This window comes from Salvelinus fontinalis, chromosome 2 (assembly GCF_029448725.1).
Source record: "Salvelinus fontinalis isolate EN_2023a chromosome 2, ASM2944872v1, whole genome shotgun sequence".
Taxonomy (NCBI): domain Eukaryota; kingdom Metazoa; phylum Chordata; class Actinopteri; order Salmoniformes; family Salmonidae; genus Salvelinus; species Salvelinus fontinalis.
In genome coordinates this window covers 78,364,367-78,386,267 of record NC_074666.1, presented here as the reverse complement: position 1 = coordinate 78,386,267, position 21,901 = coordinate 78,364,367, and the positions used below count along the sequence as shown (strand labels likewise).

General features: G+C 44.5%; 1 protein-coding gene across 5 annotated transcripts in view; it reads left to right on the top strand.

Moving 5' to 3' along the window:
- LOC129827577 (protein TANC2-like) overlaps window positions 1-21,901 on the top strand; it is a 143,147-nt gene that overhangs the window by 83,105 nt on the left and 38,141 nt on the right. For 4 of the 5 annotated variants that reach the window (XM_055888565.1, XM_055888548.1, XM_055888574.1 and 1 more), the window contains exon 4: window positions 17,751-17,933. In XM_055888565.1, the coding sequence (XP_055744540.1) occupies window positions 17,751-17,933 (183 nt within the window). Of the gene's footprint in view, window positions 1-5,346; window positions 5,553-17,750; window positions 17,934-21,901 lie in introns of those variants that run through there. The other variant, XM_055888582.1, reaches the window with a different exon arrangement.

The window sequence follows — 21,901 nt, the reverse complement described above, 5'->3', positions numbered from 1 at the left end:
TTGGAGCAGTGGCTTCTTCCTTGCTGAGCGGCCTTTCAGGTTATGTCAATATAGGACTCGTTTTACTGTGGATATAGATACTTTTGTACCTGTTTCCTCCAGCGTCTTCACAAGGTCCTTTGCTGTTTTTCTGGGATTGATTTGCACATTTCGCACCAAAATACGTTCATCTCTAGGAGACAGAACGAGTCTCCTTCCTGAGCGGTATGATGGCTGTGTGGGTCCATGGTGTTTATACTTGCGTTTTCATTGATGTCAAGCAAAGAGGCACTGAGTTTGAAGGTATGCCTTGAAATACATCCACAGGTACACCTCCATTTGACTCAAATGATGTCAATTAGCCTATCAGAAGCTTCTAAAGCCATGACATAATTTTCTGTAATTTTCCAAGCTGTTTAAAGGCACAGTCAACTTAGTGTATGTAAACTTCTGACCCACTGGAATTGTGATACAGTGAATTATAAGTTAAATAATTGTTGGAAAAATGACTTGTGTCATGCACAAAGTAGATCTCCTAACCGACTTGCCAAAACTATAGTTTGTTAACAAGACATTTGTGTAGTTTTTGAAAAACAAGTTTTAATGACTCCAACCTAAGTGTATGTAAACTTCTGACTTCAACTGTATATACACATTCTGGTGGATGCTGATTCTTCTCCAAAAATGCAGCATACGACTACAGCACTGGGACACGCGATGTGCTATGGCTAAGCAGCTTGTATGGATGCAGCCTTGAAAGCGGATGATGGAAAGGGACATGGGGATGTGTGTGTCAGCTGCAGCAATCTGAGTTTGCTGGCTAACGCCGCTCAATGGCTCTGGTGACTGTCATTGCCAGCCAAGACCGTTGTGCCTGTCCCAGCACCGCCTGCTAATTGCAAGCTTTTTTTGTCATTAGCGTCAATGAAATCCAATCAAATTTAGAGGCTCATGCAACCGAGACCAATCAGGCGCAGAGCCACGCGTTATGTAAGGAAGCTGTGCACATCGACAAAATTAGAGATTTTCACTGCAGCTGTGGGCCTTAGTTACTAGGCAGGCTGTCCCCTCCCATCATCCCCACTATGTTCATTCATTACTTCCTGTTTGGCGATGAGGTTATTTTCCGCAGAATTTAGTTTACCTCTTCAAATAGCACTTGTGGGAGTGATGGTGCTGAAGCCGGCAGCTTGTCAGGTATGATTTACAACCAAGACATGCAGCTCTACTAATTGTTTCTGTTATTGAGGAGGTGCACCATGTTAACATTGTCTGAATCAAACGCATTATTTTTTTATCCAAAGACGTATCCTCCTCTAAATGATTGTGCTAGTGGAGTTGATTTTTGTAATTCTGTGTCCTCATGTTTGCCCACCAGAGTAGTAAGACTATGGGACAGTTTATTTTATTTATTTGCTCTGCCAAATCTCTGGCCCTAATGCGTTTATCTACCTCAGCACTCTTATCAGTCCACACTCCTCCTTCCACTTCCCCTTCTCCTTCTCTCCACCTCCCTGATCTGCATATCTCCATGGTTCTCTGTCTCCCTGCCCATGCCCGCTGACAGGCTCTGGCCCACTGCCCAGGTCCTGGGTGCACGCCCATCCAGACGGGTTCTGTTCATCTGGCGGAACGGCTGGCCCCCACCTACATTCCTCTATCCCTCCTACCTCCCACTATCCCACTCTACCTCCCCAGCCATAATCCCCCCCAGAGTTCCCGCTGCCTGTGGAGAGAAAGCATCCCTGGAGCGAGGCCAGGAAGATGGGGGCTACTGTGCGGCTCAGGCGCTGCCTGCAACACTACAGAGGGGCTCAGCAGTAAGACAACCTCACTACCCTTCCTCTTCTCCCATCCATCACATCAGTCTCTCTCTGGGGTACCCTTCCTTCCACCTTTGTGTGTAGAACCTTTAGATCCCTTGGAATGATGAGTGACAACGTAGAGGAGTGTGGGGATTATAGGAGCTGAATGCTTCTCAAACACCAGGTGTTGCTTCAACACAGGGATCACCTTATGTAACTTGGCAGGTCATCATTGCACATAGCTCACTCAAATCCCCAAATGAGCAAGCTACAGGAGAGGACATAGGAGTGCACTGCTCACTGCAGTCAGTCTACAACAGAGAGAAACTATATTGTAAAAGAATGGGTTTCATGAGAGTCAGTGCCAGCTACATAAAATGGGAGGACTTAGTACTACAGTTCTAGTGGCTGTTACTACTGACTCTGGCATGGTACTCTGCACCAGGAGGCCCAGTGTGTGACTGATGTTACACCCAGCCCTCCATGCGACTGATACAGTCATTAGAGACCTCATCTTTCCTTCCTTTCCCCAGCCGAGGCTTTACACAGTGTCACGTGGCTCCGAGGCTGCAGACGATCTTGCCCAGTCTCGCTTAGCTCACTGGTTTATCAATGTCGTCAACCCTAACCTCCTCACACCCAGCCAGTAGCAAAGGGGTCGTAAGCCCTCACAAAAATTGACCAAATGGTACCCCTGTAGATTTGTGTTTCAGATCTGTCTCCATGATTCATGCATAGGTGATTCACACTTGTGTAGTAGATGATTCAGATCTGTCTCCACGATTTATGTGTAGGTGATTCAAACTTGTATAGTATATGATTCAGTAGATAAAGACCAGACAAGCTGCTGTTGTAAAAGTGTTATTCCCCTTCTCTATTGGTAAAGGTAGAAGTTGCCCTTAACCACAGATCTAGGATCAGAGGATTAGGAGGATTGAGTCCTTTTGCTTGGCAGTTTACTTTGCTGTTGTACTATTGACTCTGATGCCAACTACCTACCATTGTAATATTGTGGTCTGGTAGAATGCCTATAGTTTTCAGTAGGTTACGCATGGCCAGACTCCACAAGTAGCGTCTCAGTTTTGGTGTGGTGTTGATGCATTGCAGATTCATAGGGTTGTTTACAGCACTACAAAGCTCCACCATCCGCTTGTGTGTGTGAACCTGTCCTCTTTGGAATTCAGCCCTTTGGGAAAGTGTCACCTCAGATCATCGGATGGAACTCTTCTTGGAGTTTACAGATGGATACGTATGCAATCCATATTCACTTTGTGCACATACACATGCTAAAACACATGTTATCACACACACACACACACACACACACACACACACACACACACACACACACACACACACACACACACACACACACACACGCAAACTTTTTAAGCTAGGGAACTGTCATTTATACTTGCATTCAATGTATAAGGTTCACAGCAGACGTACTCTGTGTGTGTGTGTGTGTTCATCACCATTGTGCCTGTACAGAAACAACCTCTAGTTCAGAGGAAGAGCGACCTGGAGAGGAAGGAAAGGCTTCCCATTTTAAAATAGCATTTCATCTCAACACCTCTGAATACCCGGAAATATGTTTTTTTAACCTACTACCACTCCCTAGTTCAGTAGAACTGTATTCCTATTAGAAGTCGACCGATTAGGATTTTTCAACGGCGATACCGATTATTGGAGTACCAAAAAAAGCCGATACCGATTAATCGTCCGTTGTTTTTTAAAATTATATATATTTTTTCATATATATATTTGTAGTAATGACAATTACAACAATACTGTATGAACAATGAACACTTTTATTTTAACTTAATATAATACATAAATAAAATCTATTTAGTCTCAAATAAATAATGAAACATGTTCAATTTGGTTTAAATAATGCAAAAACAGTGTTGGAGAAGAAAGTAAAAGTGCAATATGTGCCATGTAAAAAAGCTAACGTTTAAGTTCCTTGCTCAGAACATATGAAAGCTGGTGGTTCAATATTCCCAGTTCTTCAATATTCCCAGTTAAGAAGTTTTAGGTTGTAGTTATTATAGGAATTATGACACGTCGACTATTTCTCGATATACCATTTTTGTATTTCATATACCTTTGACTATTGGATGTTCTAATAGGCACTTTATTGCCAGCCTAATCTCAGGAGTTGATAGGCTTGAGTCATAAACAGCGCTGTGAAGCAAGCATTGCTAAGAGCTGCTGGAAAACGCAGTAAAGTTTGAATGAATGCGTACGACCCTGCTGCCGCCTTCCACCGCTCAGTCAGACTGCTCTATCAAATCATATACTTAATTATATAATAAACACAGAAATACGAGCCGTTGGTCAATAATGTGGTAAAATCCTGAAATTATCATTTCGAAAACAAAAACGTTTATTTCATTTAAATATGGAACCGTTCCGTATTATATCAAACGGACGGCAACCATAAGTCTGAATATTGATGTTACATTGCACAACCTTCAATGTTATGTCATAATTATGTAAAATTCTGGCAAATGAGTTCGCAACGAGCCAGGCGGCCCAAACTATTGCATATACCCTGACTCTGCATGAAATGAACGCAAGAGAAGTGACACAATTTCTCTAGTTAATATTGCCTGCTAACATGAGTTCCTTTTAACTAAATTTGCAGGTTTAAAAATATATACTTCTGTGTATTGATTTTAAGAAGGGCATTGATGTTTATGGTTAGGTACATTTGTGCAACGGTTGTGCATTTTTCGTGAATGCGCTTAAATCATCCCCCTTTTGGCAAAGTAGGCTGTGGTTCGATGATAAATTAACAGGCACCGCATTGATTATATGCAACGCAGGACAAGCTAGTTAACCTAGTAATATCATCAACCATGTGTAGTTAACTAATGATTATGTGAAGATTGATTGTTTTTTTAAAATGTAAGTTTAATGCTAGCTAGCAACTTACCTTGGCTCCTTGCTGCACTCGCGTAGCAGGTGGTCAGCCTGCCACACAGTTTCCTCGTGGAATGCAATGTAATCGGCATCCAAAAATGGCGATTACCAATTGTTATGAAAACTTGAAATTGGCCCTAATTAATCTGCCATGCCGATTAATCGGTCGACCTCTAATTCCTATTCACGGCAATTCTGAATGTGCCCTCACTTGGATTGAAGGTTGTGTTCACAAACACCGTTCCCTCTGATGTGATGAGTTGTTTTGTGAATAATCATGTTTACTTGATTATACTTGTGTGGGTGGGTCTATCTATGTATCGGAGTGGGCTTACATAAGGATACATGGATCAAGTATATGTCTGTACTATTGTCTATACAATTATTAGGATTTCTGTGTGTTTTGTGAGTGTGATGCTTTTATGTGGTTGTTCAAGGAGGACATTGCAGTCAGTGTGCCTTTTAGAGCTTCCGAGTGTTTTCTGTGTCTGGGAGAGGGGAAGAGGGAGAGAGAGCCAACTTGCCGCTATCGAGTGGGAGATGGAGAGAGGAGGAGGAGGGCGAGTCCGCCCGCCTGCCTGTTCCTGTGTGTCTGTCCTTGTATGTGTTCCTGCGCGTGCGCCAATACCTGGCACTTGCTTTCAACACTGCAGAGCTCACTCTCTGTCTACAGCTCTCCATCTCTCTCTCTCTTACTCCTCTCCTCCTCTTCCCTCTACTTTTTTATTCCTCATAATTTGTGTGCCTCCATTGCCATATCTCTATGCCACGTCCTTCAAGTAGTTTACCATGGTACAGGATTTTACTAGCTGGGGACGCAGCCTTTTTCTACTAACTAAGGTGAGACTGACTCAAGCTTTACCTGGCTACGGTACTTACATAGGAGGGTGGCATCTAGGGGTGGGGGGAGTCTAGGGGCCATAGAGAAGGTACAGGTAGTTGTGGTCAGGTTCAGAGAAGTACATGTTTACTGCTGGGATGACTGTTATTTAGCTGCTCTGTGATGCACACACCTCTGAGTACTAGCTAGCTAGTCTAGCGCTGCCCACTGGATGTCAATCAGGATGACTGCCAGTTCTGATCTTTTCGGTGTGATTCTATGCTATGAAATTCTTCTCTCTCGGTTTCTGATTCTGCCTCATGTACTACGCTGGCTTTCTCTCTCCAGCCCATTATGCGCCTGCTCCCCCTCTCTCTCTGGTGTGACAGGTTATGGGTGGGGAAGGGGCTGGGGTGTGGAGAACATGGAGCCTCTCTCACACAGAGTTATGTGCGCTGCATGTATGATTTCTCTCTCTGGCGAGTCGCAGGCACAGGCAGCATAATGATGCGAAGTAGCCGTTTCCTTCCCTCCCTAGCAGCACAGGGCTCCTGCAGATAAAGGCAGAGCACACACACACATACAAGTTACTCATGTTACACACACACACGCGTTACACACACATATGCATTACACACACATACGCGTTACACACATACGCGTTACACACACATACGCGTTACACACACACACGTTACACACACACGTTACACACACAAACATTACACACACATACGTGTTACACACACACACACACACGATACACACACAAACATTACACACACATGCGTTACACACGCACACGCGTTACACGCACACACGTTACACGCACGCGTTACACACACACGCGTTACACACCCATACGCGTTACATGTTACACACATACGCATTACACACCCACGTTACACAGACACATTACACACGTTACACACCCGCGTTACTCACGCACGCGTTACACACATGCGTTACACACACACATTACACACAGATACGTTACACGCAGACACGTTACTCACACGCCTTACACACAGACGCGTTACACACGATACACACACACACACACGATACACACACACACGTTACACACACAAATGTTACACACACAAACGGTACACACACACACACACGTGTTACACACACATACGCGTTACGCCTGTTACACACATACACATTACACACATACACGTTACACACATACACGTTACACACATACACGTTACACACACACGATACACCTGCTCTTTCCATGGCATAGACTGACCAGGTGAATCTAGGTGAAAGCTATGATCCCTTGGTCACTTGGAGGAGACAGATTTAAAGAAGGATTTTTAAGCCTTGAGACAATTGAGACATGGATTGTGTATGTGTGCCATTCAGGGGGTGAAGGGGCAAGACGCAAGATGTAAGTGCCTTTGAAAAGGGTATGGTAATAGGTGCCAGGCACACAGGTTTGTGTCAAGAACTGAAATGCTGCTGGGTTTTTCACAGTCAACAGTTTCCTGTGTGTATCAAGAATGGTCCACCACCCAAAGGACATCCAACCAACTTGACACAACTGCGGGAAGCATTGGGGTCAACATGGGCCAGCATCCCTGTGGAATGCTTTCGAATGCTTCCGAGTCCATGCCCTGACGAATTGAGGCTGTTCTGAGGGAAAAAGGGGAGGGGAGAGTGCAACTCAATATAAGGAAGGTATACAATTACTGTCTGACACGCATCCAATCACGTACACACACTCATCCCATCAACATGCATTATTTTTCTCTCTATTACACAGAGAAACACATTCACTCACACACACCCCTCACTCTCCCATGCACAGTCACACACTCTCATTCTTACCCATATTCCCCCTCTCCTTTTCTGCCTCTCCCCTCTAAACACACACACACACACACACACACACATCCCTCCACTGTCAGTATCTCTCGCCCACTCTGGGTTCTCGAGAGGGAGAGAGAGAGAGGCAGGGCACAGTGGGATCAGGTTGCTCTGCCTGTGAAGGTTCTCTGCTGCTCTTCTTATTCTGCTTTAACTCTGCTCTAATGCCTAGCAGCAGGGAAGCACTGATGGCTTCTGAATAGAGAGGAAATGACTTGCTTTAAAATCCTCACATCATTAACCACCCAGAGAGAAAATACAGCTAATGGTATTGTTCTCTTCTGGCCAATCCATAGCCCAGTATGAGTGTGTAGAGTATGTGGGTAATGAGTATAGTGGGTGGCTGGTGAAGGTGGGCATGGTTGAGTGTTTGCTGGGGGCGGCTGGTTAGATAAGTGCCCACCACACAGTACAGTGGCTCAGCAGAAACATTACATTCCCAAACTGTTCTTGCGCTTGCACACTCACAAAATTTCTGTGTGATTCCTCACGAAACACAGACAAAAAAAGACCATGATTTGGGGGATTTTCATGAAATGTAAGCCATAGAATAGTGCTTTGGAGGAAAGATTGTTGACATACACTACCGTTCAAAAGTTTGGGAAAATTTCTAAGTGACCTTGTTTTTGAAAGAAAAGCTTTTTTTTTGTCCATTTAAAATAACATCAAATTGATCAGAAATACAGTGTAGACATTGTTAACCTCTTTTGGGTACGTGAGACGTTAGCGCCCCACCTCTTCAACAGCCAGTGAAACTGCTGGGCGCCAAATTCAAATACAGAAATTCTCATTATAAGAATTCAGAAAACAAAACATATTTTACATAGGTTTAAAGATGAACTTCTTGTGAATCCAACCACGGTGTCAGATTTTAAAAATGCTTTATGGCGAGAGCATACCGTACGATTATTTGAGAACATAGCCCAGCAGACAAATCATTACAAACAGTAACCAGCCAAGTAGAAGAGTTACACAATTCAGAAATAGAGATAAAATGAATCCCTTACCTTTGATGATCTTCATATGGTTGCACTCAGCAGACATTCATTTACTCAATAAATGTTCCTTTTGTTCGATAAAGTCTATATCCAAAAACCTCCGTTTTGTTCGCGTTTTCTTCAGTAATCCACAGGCTCAAACACAGTCAAAACAGGCAGATAAAAAAATCCAAATTGTATCCGTAAAGTTCATAGAAACATGTCAAACGATGTTTATATTCAATCCTCAGGTTGTTTTTAGCCTAAATAATCGATAATATTTCAACCGGACAATAACGTCATCAATATAAAAGGTAAACAAGAAAGGCACTCTCTCGGTCGCGCGCATGAAAAAGCTCTGTGACACTTTAGGGTCCACTCATTCAGACTGCTCTTACTTCCTAATTTTTCAGAATACAAGCCTGAAACAATTTCTAAAGACTGTTGACATCTAGTGGAAGGCATAGGAACTGCAATTTGAGTCCTTAGTCAATGGATACTGTAATGGCATTGAATAGAAAACTACAAAACCAAAAAAAAAACTACTTCCCGAATGGATTTTTCTCAGGTTTTTGCCTGCCAAATCAGTTCTGTTATACTCACAGACACTATTTTAACAGTTTTGGAAAGTTTAGAGTGTTTTCTATCAAAATCTACCAGTTGTATGCATATCATATCTTCTGGGCCCGAGAAGCAGGCAGTTTAATTTGGGCATGCTTTTCATCCAAAATTCCGAATGCTGCCCCCTAACCTAGAGAAGTTAATGTTGTAAGTGACTATTGTAGCTGTAAACAGCTGATTTTTAATGGAATATCTACATAGGCGTACAGAAGCCCATTATCAGCAACCATCACTCCTGTGTTCCAATGGCACGTTGTGTTAGTGAATCCAAGTTTATAATTTTAAAGGGCTAATTGATAATTAGAAAACCCTTTTGCAATTATGTTAGCACAGTTGAAAACTGTTCTGATTAAAGAAGCAATAAAACTGTCCTTCTTTAGACTAGTTGAGTATCTGGAGCATCAGCATTTGTGGGTTCGATTACAGGCTCAAAATGGCCAGAAACAAAGAAATATCTTCTGAAACTCGTCAGTCTATTCTTGTTCTGAGAAATGTTGGCTATTCCATGCGAGAAATTGCCAACAAACTGAAGATCTCGTACAACGCCCTGTACAACTCCCTTCACAGAACAGCGCATCTGGCTCTAGCCAGAATAGAAAGAGGAGTGGGAGGCACCGGTGCACAACTGAGCAAGAGGACAAGTACATTAGTGTGTCTAGTTTGAGAAACAGACGCCTCACAAGTCCTCAACTGGCAGCTTCAATAAATTGTACCCGCAAAACACCAGTCTCAACGTCAACAGTGAAGAGGCGACTCCTGGATGCTGGTCTTCTAGGCAGAGTTGCAAAGAAAAAGCCATATCTCAGACTGTCCAATGAAAAGATTAAGATGGGCAAAATAACACAGACACTGGACAGAAAAAGATTGTGGGGGGGGGGGGGAGAGTGTTATGGACGAATCTAAGTTTGAGGTGTTCGGATCACAAAGAAGAATGTTCGTGAGATGCAGAAAAGATGCTGGAGTAGTGCTTGACGCCATCTGTCAAGTGTGGTGGAGGCAATGTGATGGTCTGGGGGTGCTTTGGTGGTGGTAAAGTGGGAGATTTGTCCAGGGTAAAAGGGATCTTGAAGAAGGAAGGCTATCACTACATTTTGCAACGCCATGCCGTACCTTGTGGACGGTGCTTAATTGGAGACAATTTCCTCCTACAGAGGAACAATGACCCAAAGCACAGCTCTGAACTATTTAGGGAAGAAGCAGTCAGCTGGTATTCTGTCTATAATGGAGTGGCCAGCACAGTCACTGGATCTCAACCCTATTGAGTTGTTGTGGGAGCAGCTTGACTGTATGGTACGTAAGAAGTGCCCATCAAACAGTGCTCTGCTAGCAAAGCCTAGCTTGTAGCAGACGCCACCAGATGAACTTTTGTATGCTTTGTTTGGAGAGCGAGAGAGAGCCCAGTGGAGCACTTGCTGAGAGACAGACGGACAGAGAGGAGGAACAAAACAGAACCGATAGAAAACAGGAGTGGTGGCTCACAGCCTGGGGTTTTGTCTTGTCTCCTCTCCTCTATTTTCTCCTCCTCTCGCTGGCTAACCCACTCCCTCATGCTCTCGGTCACTCACAGCCCAGAAGCACGCACGCACACACACAGCCCTCCCCTTGACCAGCCAGAAAGCTGAATTATTCAACAACGCAAGACTACGCCCAAGCATCGCTTCTTTCTCCAGGCCAGAGACACACACACACACACCTTAACTAGCATCCCGTAGCACGTCACACGTTACAACTGGAAGTGCGTGTTTATAATGGCTGTACAAGGCTTTAACATCTGGAACCATGTGGAACACTTAGCTTCTCACATGCTCCAAACAAGCAGGCCAATATTCCCCACAGCAAAGAGAAAACAGAGGATTGGAATTGTATGTTTAGGTATGGTACCTCAGGTCTTGTTTCCCCCATGTATAATTCTATTTAGAGAGAAATAAGTTGTATTTGCAGTAACAAAATAAGCCTGGCAAGTAAGGTTATAGTACGGTACCTCTAATACAAGGATTAAAGATGGTGTAGCTAACCCTGGGCTAGGACAACTCCAGGCCCTATTGGTGAAGTCTGGTCTATTGTCTCTGTGTCCCACTCAGAGGGACTGCAAACAAGACCGCTAAATAGCTAATCAAATGACTACCTGCATTGGCCCTTTTTGGCACAAACTCTCTTGCACTGACTCTATGGACACACACTCACACATACAGTACTTACACTAACACCCCAACACACACATACACACCACAACACACTACATACTGTATGCGCACACATGCGTGCTGACGCCGCACAAACACTTTCACACTCACCACATACGCTGCTGCTACTGTCTTATCTATCCTGTTGCCTAGTCACTTTACCCCTACCTATATGTACAGTACATAGCTACCTCAATTACCTCGTACCCCTGCATATCAACTCAGGACTGGTTCTCCCTGTATATAGCCATGTTACTTTTACGCCTTTTTATTGTTCGCTAGTCAATGTGTATTTATTCCTCCTATATTTTTTAATCTAACTCTGCATTGTTGGAAAAGGACCCGTAAGTAAGCATTTCACTGTTAGTCTACACCTGTTGTTTACGAAGCATGTGACAAATTATTGGATTGATTTGGAACTGGAGAAACACAGCTGGTCACCTTCAGCTCAGAGTAGACCAACGTCAGAGCAGACATTTGTCTTCGTCAGGGGTCTCTGGCCCTTTTCAAATAGGTATAGGTTCACTCCTAATGTGCATATTGGATACATTAAGTGTAAACCTCTACTTCTGAGTACAATTCATCAGTCCACGTAATTAGAATAGATTTGTCTTGCATACTCTTGCTACGACGAGTACATGCATTTATTACAAGTTCTAAGTCATTTTAATTGACAGGTCTGATTGACTACTTTCAGACACGATGTACACAGATGTATGGTTACTGCCGGTATTGGACATTTCTTAGAGGAATTCATGCAAATGTTGGGTTCACCCATTTCAAATAGAGACTTCCTGCAGTTTACTAGTATCACATTTACAGTTATTGAATCCCACCTGTCTTGTAAATACGTCATACATAAGGCTTCCACAGGGCCCAGAGACCCTTTATTGCCTAATTAAGAATGTGAGTGAACACCCCGTCAGTGTAAAGTGTCTGCTTCGTGGATGTCAGGGCCGCTCTCTTATTGATCCATGTGGTGTGTCTCACCAGACAAAGTGGAGAGAACTAGAGAATGTCTCTGAATATTAAGCTAGCCTAAATGATGTGAAGAGGCACCAGGCATGTTGAATTATTCGAAGTGCCAGAAAGTAACCATTGATACCCCACTATAAGTGTGTAAATAAACTACTAGGTGCCAGCTGAAAAATAGTGTTACCAAACAATTCTTCCTGCCACAGCCCAGTCTTAAGCTGCAACCCAGTGTAATTGGTTGGGATCCACCATATGGGAAAGGCTGCCATAGGGTAGTGCTCCCAGGCACATCGGTTGGTTATAGGCAACAGCCTTTAGGGAAGGCTACATGACAACACAGGATGGAACATGTGTTCCCATGACACAAGCAGCTGTCGTAACCGCCCCCTCTATGCCGTGTGTGTCTGACTAGGAAGAGTTGCGTCATGTACGTGGCTTTATGCCAGAGCACCGTATGGCGCTCCACTTTCTGCCAATAGCTCTCTGTGGTCCTACTGTTGGCTATGGTGTTAGCATGCTATCATTAGCATGCCATGGTGTTATACTATGATGTTAGCATGATAGCCCCCCCCCCCAATCATCCCAGCTGGTGTTGGGGGTGGTTGTTGGGACTTTGGGCAGTGCCACACAGAGCAGATTTAGGCCATGCTTTGGGCTTAGGACCCAAGCTGCTGGGTTTTGCGTGGGGGGGAGGTAATGTACTAGAACAATTACTTTTCAACATGCTGGACCTGAGATAATCAAGCCTACAGGAGAAATTTGTATGGAACTTTTCCAGTCAAACCATATTGTAGGTAATTAGCCTAGATAATTTATTAACTTGTCCATAGACGACAGGGAAATATTTGTTAAACTGTGAGGTTTAGGCATACCACTGCTGGCTTGCTTCTGAAGCTAAGCAGGGTTGGTCCTGGTCAGTCCCTGGATGGGAAACCAGATGCTGCTGGAAGTGGTGTTGGAGGGCCAGTAGGAGGCACTCTTTCCTCTGGTCTAAAAAATTATCCCAATGCCCCAGGGCAGTGATTGGGGACACTGTCCTGTGTAGGGTGCTGTCTTTTGGATGGGACGTTAAATGGGTGTCCTGACTCTCTGAGGTCATTAAAGAGCCCATGGCACTTATCGTAAGAGTAGGGGTGTTAACCCCGGTGTCCTGGCTAAATTCCTAATCCGTGCCTCAAACCATCATGGTCACCTAATAATCCCCAGTTTACAATTGGCTCACATTCATCCCCCTCCTCTCCCCTGTAACGATTCCCCAGGTCGTTGCTGTAAATGAGAATGTGTTCTCAGTCAACTTACCTGGTAAAATAACGGATCAATAAAAAATAAATAAGTAAAAAAAGTTTAAAAAATTATAGGATCAACATTTCTTTATTTTCTTCATCTCTACTTTTTCCCTTGTTCTCTTTCCCTGTCCTTTGCCTCAAAATACTGCTCTCCCCCTGCTATGGTAATAGAGCAGAGAGAGGGAGGAGGATGGAGAGAAGGATGTGGGATGATGCTGTAACCCCTGTCCTGCGCTCCATTTCAGACTCAAGGACACTAGGCAGATTGGTACTCAGATTTAGTGGAGTGATTTTTCATTAGATGAGCAGTCGCTTTACACACTACATAAATTGAGATCTCTGCCACTCTCTATCACTAACTTACTCCCCCATCCTGGGGAGTCATTGTTTTCAGGGCATTGTGTGTGTGCGCACATGTTTACCTACATTTTCAGGACCGCAATGTCCTAACACTTCACCTTAATGTCTTGAAAAGGTAGAAAAACTAACTTTTTTGAAAAGCCAGGTCCTGAATTTGTTCAAATGCTATGCTAAGCTTATAGGTTTTGGGGTTAGGTTTAGGGTTAGGGTTTTTGGGATTCATGTTAGGGTTAGGTTAGGGAAAATAGTATTTTTAATGGTGAAAAAATATTACTCCAAAATGTCCTTACATTTCACCAAAGTGTGTGTGGGGGGGGGGGGGGCAGTGCATTATGGGCCTTGGTAATCCTCCTCATGCTATTACACGGAGGACAGCTAGGCCTAATTCTAATGCACATAAATTAATCTGACAAAACCCTATACTAAAAGAGGAAATGTGTGACAATACTTAGGCTACACAACACAAACAGGCAACCAAATGATCAAATGCATGAACAAACACTCACAAACTAGCCTCCTTTCCCCTGCTTTCAACTACTCACTCTTTGCTGTCCTTTGCCTCGTTTTTTTGACTGCTTCCGAACTGTGAACAATGTTCAGTACAGTATGTATTTGGTCAGGGTGACTGAATGTCCTTTCCACTGTCACCCTTTTAAAATTCACTCAACGTAAATGTTTCCCCATAATCACTTATCTAGTTAGGATCAGATAAAACAACCTCAAATCTTACCCCTAACCATTAGGGACATTATAATATAGCTGATCCTGGAACATTCGTTAGGGGGAAAGCTCTCCTGCCACACCACTCTAGAGTCCATTTGATCCCCCTGAAGGGACAGAAAATACCTCAGTCACAGCTAGTGTTTTAACACTCTGTCATACCGCAAATCCGATTTCCCCTGACATCCTTTGCCGTTTGTGTGGTTGGATTTTGATCAAAGCAGCGTAAGAATTCCTTCACACAGTCGGTTGCGGTTCCACTCCGGTGACACTTTTTACCACTTTTTACCTCCTTCCCTCGCGGCAGTTCTCACTGGTGATTTAGTCTGCTCCCTCCTTGCTCTCCCAGGCTTAGAGCTGCCTGCCTGGGACTCTGAAGTCATTTAGTGGCGGGGTGCATTTCCTATCATGTCTCTGTATTCATCCATTCGGGTGGTTAAGGCTCTTCCACATTGTGAGAGAAGCTCCAGATGGCATTTTCATGTGGAGCAAAGGGTGTGACATTTTACCTCTGCAGTAAAGTTACAGAGTGATTTATATTAATTGCGGACATGGGCATATGGTGAAAATTGTGGTTTCCATCTCTTTCTATATCTCTCTCACTTCACTTCACTCACTCTCACACAGAGACGCACACACCACATGGCTCTCCCTCCCTCTTGTGAACTGGCCATCCGTCCACTCGGTCCATCTGTTGTTTGGAGGCCGGGCCGTTCAGTAGACGAGCTCAACACAACAGGCCAGCTTCCTGTCTGACGCCATCTGATGCACGTGTGTGTGTGTGCATGTGGTCCCTTTTACTTTACCTTCCCATGCAGATGTACTGAAGAGATCTACAGTAGTAGCAGCCTTAAATAACAGAACATGATGGCCACAACTCCTCTCCTCTCCTCTTCCACTCCTCCCCTCGTCCTCCCTTCCTTTCCATCTACTATTTCATAACCGAGGAGTGCAACTGGAGCTCAAACATTAAGACAGTTCTCGCTCTCTCCCTCCCTCTTTTTCTTTCTTTCTTTCTTTCTTTCTCCCTCTTTCTTTCATTCCCCCTTTCTTTCTCCCTCTTTCTCCCTCTCTCCCTCAGGGTCGTATTAACTCTAATCTCTGTCATTAGAAATGCAAGACTAAGTGTCTGGACCAACCCTCCCCTGTTCGCTGTGCATTCGAGACACATGGCTCACTTTGCTCATAATCTACAGTATGATCTCAAAGAAAACAACTTGTGGAGCTCATCGTTGTATCTCTGTGATGGTGTGGCCTATTGTATCAATTCATCTGGTGGTTATGTAGGGCTGTCAACATGGACATTCAGCATGGTGTAGTGTACATACAGTGCTGAGATATAGTCATTGCCCAACCTGTTTGATGTCTCCATACCTTTAACTCCATTACCCTAGAGAGACAGTCATTGCTGTTACATACCGATAAGATACACTTGGCTCCCATAAGGTTAAAGCTATGCTCTTTATTACACTTTTGCAGCACTGCAAATTCCCCTGGCTGGCAGATTACCTTTCGTGACATTGAAGGGCGCAGCGACATCATCCGTATCTTATTCCCCCTCCTTTGCCTCAGGCCTCGGGCACAGGGACTGATATACTGTCTCTGAGGGGCCAGAGGGCTAGGTGGGGACACGTAAGGGGATGCCTGTTGTGCTTAAATATACTGCTGTAATATCTCGTTACAGCAGCACAGTAATAACATTACCAGTTTAATTGGCTGTGAATTGAAACGCCCAGAATGGCATTTCACCCCTTTAACACCACCCCTACCCCCTTTTTCTCAGCCCCCCTCACCATACCCACTCCTCCTAGTGATGTAGAAGCGGTTAGATTAGAGTTAGCCAATAGGCACAGATCCAGACATAGATTGAGAAGGTGAAAGGAATTAAGGCTGCTGGGAAGGGAGTGGCAGGTTGTTGATGCTGTACGCAGGATGACTCATACAAAGTCTGAAAAGACATCTAGCACAGTCGAACACAGACACACTTAGTCACATCACACACAATTAAAACATCAACAGACGCAAATTGCTAAAACAGAATCCAAGCGTGGTGTGTGTGTCTGTACTGTGTATTCCAATCAAACTGCTGTTCCTCTGTGTATAGAATTGTCTGTGACAGCCTGTTTTCACCTTGCTACCCACCTTCCCCTCTCCCTGTCTACTAATACATGTTCATTAGTGTGGCCTTGTGCTGTGTCACATGGGTTGCCAGTGACACACTGCTGCTGGTGTCATCAGCCAGTGTCCCTGTCTGAGGTGCTTGTCACCTGACATGGTGGCACGCAGGTGCTTCTTGACTGAAGAGTACTGTGATTCCTGACATTATTCATGTTAATTCTGTCCAGTCACGTTAGGGAAAGGGGGATACCTAGTCAGTTGCGGAACTGAATGCATTCAACCGAAATGCGTGTTCCGCATTTAACCCAACCCCTCTTAATCAGAGTGGTGCGGGGGGGAGCTGCCTTAATCCACGTCATCGGTGCCCGGGGAGCATTTGTTGTTGGGGGGTTAACTGCCTTGCACAAGGGCAGAACAGCAGATTTTTCCACCTTGCCAGCTCGGGGATTCGAACCAGCAACCTTTCCACTAGGCTACCCGCTCTTGCCAGGGGAAACGTCTAGTGTGCTGTAGAAAGAAGGAGAGGGAGGATAGAGTAATGCCACATTCAGTCTTTGCCTTTATTCGTGATCAATTGGATACATTTTTATTGATCATCAGTTTCTGCTATATTTGGATATCTGGCACAGTCAGAGCTATTGACTGTTCCAGCTGACATTTTCATTCCACATTTTCAAGCATTCCAGCATCCCTAGTGGCTGTGCTATCCTACCCTATCCTAATTAGCCTACTGTTTCACTACCAGACAACAGGCAGGTGCTTGTCTGAGAGAGAAACAAAATGGACCCGTCCTTTAACACTAGGATGACAGTTGCAGAGGTTTGCCAGCTTGTACGGTGAAACTGCAGCCTCAACCGTGTCTAAAACTGGAGGTGTTGACACGGTTGGAGATGATACTGAGTGTGCTGTTAATGAAATGTGTCAGCGAGCGATGTGTGTGTGTCTGCATTATATTGTGAGTGGTGATAATGTAATATGTCAGTGTGTTGGTTTTAGGTCTCTTGTGAACAGTAGTTGATGTCAAATGACAAATTCTGTCGGTGTGTGGGAATGTAGTATAAATGACTATATGACACCTCTCTGTCTCTCCTTCCTAGGTGGCAGCTCCACAGAGGGTGACGGGCTGTTTGAGGGCGACTACGGGGGGCCTCCTCTCCCGGTGACCGAGGGCATGCAGCACATCCGTATCATGGAGGGCGTGTCACGCTCGCTGCCCTCCTCCCCCCTACTCTCCCACCAGGCCCTCAACATGAGACTGCAGCCCACCAAGAGGCTCCCAGGTAGTTACTCAACCACTGGTACTAGTTCAGTTTTGGTCTGTAGACTCACTAGGGGAGGTTTGGCATAAACAAACTTACTGCTGTTCTTAGTTCAGTACTACTGCGTGGACAAAGCGAGAAGTATCAAGGAGCCTTGTTTGGTGCCTGCTGCATGTAGATTTGGTATTGAAGGTGAAAATATGGTTGCTTAACGCTGACGACATCTCCCACTTGATTCTGACTCCTTTTGAACTGTGTTCAGGGTCTCAGGAGTCAGACATGTCACAATGAACTGAATTACATTTCTGGCCAGTTCATCCAATTCAAGTAGTACACTGTGGCTCCCGGCCCCTTTGAAGATGAACCAATTAGATTCACAGAGGGCTGCTCTGCTTATATCAAAACACTTTAATATTATCTGAGAATTGTCCCCACAATACAGTATGACGCCTGTCCTCATAAGGCTGGTTTTGCCTCCCTGCTGACTCCTCATTATGGTCCTGAGATAAGGCCCAATGGGTGAACGAGGACCTGTCACCCCCTCGCTGAGCACCCCACTGCTTTACCATTCCACTGGGGTAAACTCATACCCCCCCCCACCCACCAGGATGGTTAATGCCAGGGTGTTTGCGATAGGGGAGCGGCTGTGTGTAATTCCGAGGTAGAGGAGAGATGGTGTGTGATGGAGATAGGAGTGTGTAAGTGATGGTGTGTATGAGAAAATGAAGTGTGTGCACGAGAGAGAGATTAGAATGGCATGTTTTTGATGCCGTGAATGTGTGACGTGGGACTATTTGTCTATGAATAGCAGGGTGCATCGTAATATGACTGAAAGGTGGGAACGTGTGTGACAAAGAGACTGGCATATTGGGTCCTTGAAAAGCACTGAAAAGCACTATAAAAGTACCTATAATTATTATTATTATAGCAATGTGTTGGTTTTTCATGTGCAGGTATTTCAAGTGAGGGATTTCCATGAGAAGCTCTTGTTAGTTCTTGTTTTCCTCAGTATTATTCATCTCCCTGCAATGTCATAGTTAGGAGGCTTTCAAGAAGCCCAAAAGTTATCCATGTCAAATCTTCCATCCTTCTCACAAATAAGCGTTGGCCCATCTCCCTTTTAGCCCCCATAACCCTACATCACTTTGTGGGAAACGCATAATGTTGCATCTCGGCGGGAAGCTGTGGCTGTTAAAGAGGCTGGTAAGCCGACTGTGACATCACTCCTCGACACTGTCTGGCCCAGATAACATAACAAGGCGTCTCTCTGAAATCTGCCCCATAGATGGCAACAGGCCACCATTTCACAAGCTGGCCATCAAAACAGGCGAGGACCACAACAAGCTTGTGAAGATGAAAGGCTCTAATTGGATAGTTTTTTCAATACAGCTTCTCCACCAAGATACGATGGAGCTCACAGTGTAGTTCTCTGTTCAGGCCACCAGGGTGTACTAGTCTGGGTTTTCCCTTTTTTCTTTATCACTCTCCCTTTTCCCTCTTCATCCATCCTCAGAGATGGCGAGACAGCCGGTGGATCATTATGTGGTGGGAATGTTGCAAGCACTCTTAATTGTCCACCTTATGAAGTGACTGGTCAGGGTGTTTCACCATGCTCATAGAGGTCAAAAACAAATGTGTGAGAATGTCAAAGAAGGGTGTGAAGTGTATTTGGAGGAAGTGGAGCAGGACACAGATTTGAATATTAATATACAGTATATATATGTCTTTAATTTCAACATTCTCTCTCTCTAGCTCTCTTTCTCTCCCCCTGTTCCACTTCCTCTGAATCCACCAGTTATTGGCAGGCACCCAACATCTACATTTTTCCCTGACCCCTTATCAAGACGCATTGTTCCACTCCAAACTGTTGTTTCTGTTGGGCTTTCCCCCATAAACACTCTCCCTCTTTACAATGACTTGTTTTCAATGATGTTTTGTAAACGTCATGGGGGCTCCCGAGTGGCGCAGCAGTCTAAGGCACTGCATCTCAGTGCTAGAGGCGTAACTACAGACCCTGGTTCGATTCCAGGCTGTATCACAACCGGCCGTGATTGGGAGTCCCATTGGGCGGCACACAATTGACCCAGCGTCGTTAGGGTTTGGCCGGGGTAGGCCGTCATTGTAAATAAGAATTTGTTCTTAACTGATTTGTCTAGTTAAATAAAAAATATAATAAAATTGTGTGATATTGTGTGTTGCGTGTAGCCTTTTCCCACTCGTCAGCTAGTGTGAGCGTAGTGTGAGTGTGTGTGTGAAATGGTTGCTGCCTGCGTCATAACTGATATGAACTGTTGTTTTAGGATTGTTATGGCATGGAAGGCTTTCTCTGCCGACTAATGTATATTTGATGATTTAATAAACATACAGTATGTGACCTGATAGCTCAGTCACAGATATCATTCATTTCATCTGGTATTTATTTGTTCAAGTCGTTTTGTTGTACATATACTATCCTGTATCTATAGGGATTGTTGACGTTTGGATTGTTTTGAAATTATCTTGTTAGGCTAAACTGAGGACAATGATCCTATGTGCCCTAGCCTTTGTTAGGGGTTTCATTTTGCCTTGTTTTCCAGGTCTGTTTATCTGTCTACGGCTTTCTGTGTCCATCTGTTTCTGTGTCCATCTGTGTTTGACAAACAAAACAGCCTAGTCATATTCTCAAAACGTATTATCTCCAACTACCTCCCATGCGTCCATATCAAATCTAGCTTTATTCTCTCATGCGTGTCCAATATGCTCTGGTGGACTTAAGATAATATCATCTCTTAATGTCTTTTTCCTGGGTCAGGCCTGTTAGGGAGGGAATTAAACAGTGATTACTGATTTAGGTTTTAAGTGGAGCAGCTCTCACTGGACACCAGCAGGCAGCTGAGATGGATGGATCCTGATAGCCAATTGGATTTCCTATCCGTCTCGCACTGAAATGTTTTCGAGGCATTATTCCCGCATTTTTCACCTTGGAAACAAAAGGGTTGACTATACGGCGTGCTTAGACACGCTAATGATGGCAATCAATGGGAAAGATGCCTCCTGCCAGGGACTGAATATTGGCTTTTGACCTCTTATCCCCTGAAGTTGACCCCATTTGATTGAATAAAGGCTTTGTCTGTGGTTCTGTTTCGACACAGAGACACACACAGATAGAGGAGAAAGAACCGAGATAGAACAGCGTTGTTTTGACTATAAAAACAAATCATTCTTCTTACCTCCCTTCCATGAGGTATCTTATAACCACTCACCTGACATGACTGGAATCGGTGAAAATAAAGCTGAAGCTCCTTTTTACTTCATGTTTGATTACTTCAAGCTAGAGAAGAAGGATGGATGCACAGAGGATGTATCTAAGAGAGCTCAAGAGAGAGAAATGAGAGCACAAAGAAAGACATGTAGCGAGTGTGAGATTCAGAGATAGTGGGTGGAGAGAGATGAGGAGACAGGGAGAACTACTCACCCGGACACCATTAGTGGAGCGGCCGGGTTAGCTAATCCAACAGTGTATGAACGGAATAAGGGCTGGAGATTCAATTATGAGCCTGGCAGCCAGTCAATAGGCGTGTGGCGCAGACCACTTGAGTGCTCTCGCTGTTGGTGGCAGTCAGTCACTATGGTGTCGCCGTGTAGCCTAGCCATTCTACTCCCCTGGGAGCTGGTAGACCACACTCAACACAGGCCTGGGTGCCCAGAACGTGGCAGTGTTTCCCCTTAGTCTAATTTAGGTGGGGTGAGCCTCTGCATGTAGCTATGCTGTTGTCCCTATTTTCCTGTTGCCATCCACCTAAGGAAAAATGGTTTTGGGATTTTGCCTTTTGCCTACTCAGTGGTGGTCTAATAGGAATAATCCCTGAAGATAACCTATTGCTATGAGACTGATTAAGTGCTTGAGGAAAGTGAATGACGAGAGAGACTGAGAAAAGAGGGGCGTCATGTTCCCCTGGTAACCACATTAGCCTTTCTAGTTAAATATCTTTGCCCGGCTCTCTCTTCCC